Source organism: Quercus lobata, chromosome 4 (assembly GCF_001633185.2).
Source record: "Quercus lobata isolate SW786 chromosome 4, ValleyOak3.0 Primary Assembly, whole genome shotgun sequence".
NCBI classification, from domain to species: domain Eukaryota; kingdom Viridiplantae; phylum Streptophyta; class Magnoliopsida; order Fagales; family Fagaceae; genus Quercus; species Quercus lobata.
The window spans coordinates 32,830,623-32,837,340 of NC_044907.1; the positions used below are offsets into that span (position 1 = coordinate 32,830,623).

Sequence of the window (6,718 nt, forward strand, 5' to 3'; positions counted from 1 at the left end):
GTAAGTATTTGGGCTATTGACCTCTCAATGATATGGAAATGGAGAGGTAGGAGATGAGGAAAATCCACAAACAAAGGTGTAGAGAATTGTTGAATTAACAATTTCTAACTCTCAAGTGTTTTACCTAGGGTTTTCTCTCAGAAGCTCTCTATTACATTTGTGGGTAATATGGGTATAAATAGTGTAGGCACAGAAAGTGTGTATCATACTAGACAGGCTGGCAGAACAGAATGTCTTGCGGGAAGGCCTTACCCGCAAGATACTCACGAGACACAACTGTCTCCATCTGGCCTGACTCTTCACATTCCAGCATGTGCAAGGCACATGAGTTATTTCGCAGGATGCTAAGTCACGAGATACCCGCAAAAACACTTCAATCTTCAATAGCTTGAGTCTTCACACTCTCTCTCACTATCACACAACCCTTACAATAAATTCTCACAACAAATACAGGGTACAAAAGATTGAATAAAATTACAATCAAATTTGGCACGGAATAAAAGCCAACAAAATACAAATTTATAAATCACAACTTTACACTCACCCATTACCAAAAACACAAAACAAAACACAAAACCCATTACCGAAAACACAAATAAAAAATTTCTATAAAATAAGATCTTGCCCCGTGTATGGTAGTGAGTACTACCTTGCTGTCAGATGTGGGGAGGATCTGCTTGCTGTAGAACTACCAGGAATCTCACTGGGTCTTTCACAGATCTTCAATTCAAAAGAAAATACAATTTTTTTTTTAACTTTTTTTTTAATTCTTTTCATTTTAGTGCTGGATTGTGTGGATATTGCATGTAAAAAGAATTGTTGAGATTTTAATTCATTTCATTTTTTAATGCAATGTTGGCAAGCCTATTTCTCTTTGTTTGTGTGCGTTTGGACAGCAAGAAAATGATAGGAAATTTTGAGTTTTTCTTTTTTATTCATTTTATTTTTTCAACCAGATTTTTGAGTTTTTTGTGCTAATATTTTTTTATTTTTTTTTCTGACTTGGCTTTTTTTATTTATTAAAATGATGAGGTGGCTTTTTAAATATCATTTTATTAGCCACATAAACTTCAAGTATGCCAACTATGCAATCAGTTAGACACATCAGCATTTTCCGTTAGTAAGTTAACGGTAAGGACTATATTGATTGTAAATTGAAAATAACAAAGACCAAATTGATTGCTACCAAAATATAGGGATCAAATTGATTATGACCTCAAAATGTAGTGAGCAAAATAGTATTTTCGTCTTATTAATTTTGGTGTAGCAGTAGTACACATTCATTTACAATGGAACCCATCATGTGACATTTTATGCATGTTTCACAACCAAGAGCCATATAATTTAATTAATATTTTCTATGTTTTTAATAAAGATATCTGGAGATACCATATTTTGCCCACAATATCCAAGGTAGAATCTCTGCACAAAAAAAGAAAAAGAAAAAAGAAGAAGCGTGTTTCATGTGAGCATGCTCACATGAAACACGCTTTTTCTTTTATGAATGCGACAAGTATTTCACTTATACACGAATATGTGTGAAAAAGATGCTACCAAAAAAAAAAAAATTTCAGGTCATGTGATGTTACCAAAAAAAAAACTAGGTCCTGTGTGAGTGGATCCCCTTTCTCTTCTTATCACATAAAAACTTAAAGTCACCGTTTAGGTATGGTCCTTCATATTCGGCAAAAAAGTATGGCCCTTCATATTTGATCATTTTGGCCAGCCAGATCATAAGTTGAAAGAGACACCATAAATATCATTCTTGTCTTCAGGAAAAATGACAATGGCAATTAATGGTCCTTTTCACAAAATAACAAATTAATGGCTGGTGAGATGGTTGTAAGTTTGTGAGAATGACGCCATAACTATGAGTGAGAGAGATAGAGGGATCACACAATAAATAGGAGGGCAAGAAGGTTTTCAGAATTGCTATCCAGTGTACAAAAGTACAAGATATTTTCTTTGAAGAGTGAGTTTTAGCTATGAGGAGAGAGAGAATCAAATAGTCTTAGTTTTGCTTCTACTGTTTCTTGGAGTCAAGCGCACAAGCATTTTCTTCCAAACAAAGTTTGCAGGTTTTTTGCTCCATCCTTTCACTTTATTTTTGTTCAAATAAAATTTTCAGGTTGTTTACTTCATCCTTTCACTTTACTTTTGTTCTTCAAGATAAAGTTAAAAAATTGATAATTTTGTAATTCAATTGAGTTTATATTTTGTATTACTTCATGATTTTAATTAAAAACATTCCTTGCGGGTAAGGAGTAGGTCTGGTGTACAAGAGCATTGAACTTAAGCCAATTCCATACCTTGCAAGGTTGGTTTATAGTGTTTTTGTAATCAATTTTTTTTTTTTTTTTTTAATACAAGATAGAAATTCTATTCTAACCTAATCTATGTGTATGTGTGTGAAGCTCCCTCCTAGAGACTTGAATCTCGGCCATTTTCCTCCACACCATACAAGCACTTATACTTGTGGAGTGACTATCGCACCAAAAATATTATGCAATTTATTATTATCAACTAATTTCCTTTTACAAGTATTAGAAAACTCATGATTTATTATTATTATTATTATTATATCTTTGGAAAGTAGATGTGTGGGTATCAGTAGCAATAACTTCAATTAGCTAGTAAAATTTATTATGAGGTAATTGTAGTTTACCCATTTGTGCTTAGGCCAGATATCATTTGATCATTTTTTATATGAAAATTGTCACTATGCAAGTGGTCTCTGTTAGACAACCGCAACTTACTTCATTATTTTCACCATTAAAAACAGGGGGAAAAAAACAAAAACCAAGAAATAAAGATCTAAAGTTAGGGTTTTATCAAAAAAGTCATGCTAACGAGTGTCTTTAGGACAATGGTTAATAATCCATTTTAGGAAATTTTTGACACCACTTTTATGGAAAATGAAAAAAATTGTCCAAATATTAATTGCTTTTTTTTTTTTTTCTTTTCCCATAAAAACTTTCTATAAATGAATTGTTAACCATTGTCCTAAGGGCATCTGTTAGTATTTCTATTATAAAAATTAATGGGCAAATTACAACTTACTCACTGTGATTTAACTGAAATTTAAGTTGCCTATATGTGATTTGAAATTTGACACTTTATTCACCTGAAGTTTGTTCCGTTAGAAACATGGCTAAATATGTGATTTTACTTCCCTTTTATGTTTCTCTCATCTAAAAACACAAAAAACATAAAATATAAGATCAAATAAGATCAAAAAGAATCCAGTTGAACACTTGCATCATGGGATTTCTTTCAAACCACTTGTGTAGGATATATTTTTGTATTATAATTATTATAATTTACGTTCTTATAAAGTAGAATATGTGCAGGATATATGTTTCTTATTATAATTATTATAATTTAAGTTCTTATAAAATATAAAAGTTTATTAATTATTTTGGGTCCTCTTTTTAAATAGGTAGAAAAGGGTCGTGGATTTGTCAATTGAACATGACTTGTTTGCTAAGCATGTTGCATGAGACGTATCATGTTAACTAGCTTAATAAACAAATTCATGTTAGAGTTGAGAAAGTTTCACATAATTATTAAATGAGGTGGGTTAGAATTTATCCATGTAGTTGAATATGCCTCAACATGTCTACTAACACAAATTATTACTACCCTTGTTTCTCATTCATTTACTTGTTATTTTTCTTGAAAACATAATCAAACTTTGGGAAGGATACTAAATATATTAAATACTTAATTAGTTTATTTTTTATAATATCATATAAAATTATACTAAAAAAGCATCAAGTTATAAATTGAAATAAAATAAAATAAAAGAAACAAAGTAATAAATAATAAATATAGTCATTCTTTTTCTTTTTGCTGAAAATATTGTCATTCTTTTGATCCCGGATTTTCTTTCAAATTCATGTTATATCCATAATACGCGCGTCTATTTACTTTTTTTTTTTTTTCCTTTATATATAAAAGACCTTGAACCAAATGAAACATGATCCGTACTATGTATATCTTATCCCCTATATTAATTTTTTGTTTTTGGGAGAAGATCGTCTCATATATTACTAAGTATGCTTGTGTTAGGAAAGCCTAGAGCATATTGATTAAATTCTAGAATGAAAATTGTATAATTATTTTCCAAAAACGCATGATAGAAGTTTGAGATTTCAAGGAAAATAAAAATTATTCATTGTCTAATGATGTTTTATAAATATTTCTTCACTTATTTGATAATATAATATTGATTTATTATTAAACTGAAGTTTTAAAAGGTGAATAATTTACTTGCTCTAATTTGATCTTGTAGCATCCGAGTGTCAAGCTAATATATTTCCTTGCTCTTTTACATCCCTTGGCTTAAGATAATGTTCATATGATATCATCATATTGTAATTATACTTGTCAGAATTTCTCATGGATTATTTATGCAAAATTGTGATTCTACATTAAAATTAAGATCATTCTACTACAAAAACTTATTTACATTGAAAATTTTGTTTTAATAATAGTAAAATGTAAATTGATGCAATTGGATAACTTTTCTATAGATACAAGTGTCTATTTGGCATCAACTTATTATAAGCTTAGCTTTTATGTACAGTTTTTTAAAACTTTGTTTTTTTTTTTTTGTACTTTCTTATTTTATTCAAAAAAATTAAAAGCACAAGTATACTTTAACACACTTTCAACAAAAAGTTAGATAAACTGTTTTCAAATGGACACATAATCTAGTAAACTTATAATTTCATACTTTTCAAAAGAAATTAAATTCTTCACTAATTTTTTTTCGAATTCAATTGTCTAATAATTTATCTTTCAATCTTGCACCCAAAGACGAGGATGGTATCAATGTTAACTACAAAACAATGTATGAGAAAAATGCTATTTATCAATAGCAAAAAGTTAATTTTTTGTTGCATATAGGATGTAACCCAATTGTTATTTCATTAATTTTTTGTTGCATATAGGATGTAACCCAATTGTTATTTCATCCTTAATGATGGCTAGTGTGATCTCAACCATATGTGCGTGCGTAAATTCTCCTTTATTTTTATTTTAAATTGAAACTATCTTTGTAATTAAAGATTCTATCCAAGTGCTAATGATTGTTTTTTGTCTGTTACTAGGAAAAGTAAACTTGATTATTATTGGAAAAAATGGCCATACCTACTACTGTGGCTACTGGTTCATTTAGAAAAGAATTTCTTTCTTGGTTGGATACACTTGCAAAAGAAATGAGATGCGAAGAGTTAGCCATTGACATAGAACTAGCCATGGAGCCAACCCAGTGGCCTGAGTGTTGCATCTACGTAGTCCCCAAGAAACTTCGTGAGGTACACAAAGAAGCCTACACTCCAAAGCTAATTTCAATAGGCCCTCTTCACCACGGCAAATATGAACTGCGTTCCATGGAAATGCTTAAACTAAAATATCTCAGGGAATTCTGTTATCGGGCTAAGACATGCCACAAGGATATTGCAAGGGTCATTGAAGAAAATGAACAAAAGATTCGCCGATGTTACAAAGAAAGCTCTGACTTCGATCTTAGCAGTGAAGATTTCGTGAAAATGGTTTTATTGGATTCAATCTTTATAATTGAGCTATTCTTGAGGTCTGCTGCGATTGATGGGCTCTTTAGGAGGATTGCTGCGTGTGGAGAAGATGAAAGTTATGCAAGTGAAGAAGATGGATGCTGTAATGTAAGAGGAGATTGCATAGCAAGTAAACCATTGCTGCGGAAGCATATACGGCAAGACCTGTTACTACTCGAAAATCAGCTTCCATTTTTTATTCTCGACGAGTTACACACACAATTTTCCAGGTGTGAACAAAACAATTTTATTTCCTTCCTTAAGCTTGCCCGTAATTACCTTTTTCCCAAGAAGAAGAAAGACATCGCACGCATTGATAAGAAGGAAGTAAAACATTTCACTGATTTGATGAGATATCCCTACTATCCATCCAAAGCTTGTACTGGAGCTGATGATGATCTAATTGAAAATCTACATAATGCAAAAAAGTTAAATGAGGCAGGAGTGGTATTCAAAAAGCCTGATGAGGGAAAGTTAGTTAAGTTACTTGACATAGAATTCAAGAAAGGTTACCTCACGAACATATGTCCTTGCTTCACTTGCTCATGGCTCTTGCATTGCTTGCCGGGCTTGAAACGGTTTCAATGCTTGGAGAATACACAAACTATCTTAGAAGTCCCATGCTTTGAGGTACATGACGAAACTGAAAGCATTTTTCGAAACCTCATGGCCTTGGAGCAGTGTCATTATCCAAAACAAGCTTACATATGCAATTATATTGTGCTATTGGATCATCTTATCAACACTAGAGACGATGTGGAGTTTCTTGTTGAAAAAGGGATTATCGTTAACGCCATAGGCAGCAATAAAGCAGTTGCCACTATGGTTAACAAACTTGCCCTTGAAATTACGGAAAAGAATACTTGTTACAAACATCTCGCTGACCAAATTAATAAGTTCTACGAGAATGATTGGAACCGTAATATGGGATCCTTGGGAACAGTCTATTTCCGTGATATTTGGAGAGGCACTGCAACTGTTGTTGGAATCATAGTCCTGGTTGTGACTATCCTGAATTTCCTTAGGCCTTTTGTCTTCAAGAATATTTAAGTATTTTCATTGTGATATTATCAATTATTTGTTAGTTTGGCATTGCTTGTAGTTGTTTTCAAAATTGTCAGTCTATTTAGTTTGTGAAA

The 6,718-nt window shown here is 31.6% G+C and overlaps 1 protein-coding gene across 3 annotated transcripts; it reads left to right on the plus strand.

The window, feature by feature from the left end:
* Window positions 1–1,806: 1,806 nt before the first annotated feature.
* On the plus strand, window positions 1,807–6,718 carry LOC115987315 (UPF0481 protein At3g47200-like). Of its 3 annotated transcripts, XM_031110837.1 has the most exons (3): window positions 1,807–2,078; window positions 2,269–2,317; window positions 5,115–6,718. In XM_031110837.1, exon 3 carries the CDS (start codon window positions 5,145–5,147, stop codon window positions 6,627–6,629), a length of 1,485 nt encoding a protein of 494 aa, XP_030966697.1. In that variant the 5' UTR covers window positions 1,807–2,078; window positions 2,269–2,317; window positions 5,115–5,144; the 3' UTR covers window positions 6,630–6,718. The 3 variants fall into 3 exon arrangements, with proteins under 3 accessions (XP_030966697.1, XP_030966696.1, XP_030966695.1); XM_031110836.1 differs by lacking the exon at window positions 2,269–2,317 and having other exon boundaries at window positions 1,807–2,128; XM_031110835.1 differs by lacking the exon at window positions 2,269–2,317 and having other exon boundaries at window positions 1,808–2,078.

Excerpts from the sequence above, each read along its gene's own strand:
- LOC115987315 (XM_031110836.1), top strand. The coding sequence starts at position 5,145 with ATGGCCATACCTACTACTGTGGCTACTGGTTCATTTAGAAAAGAATTT.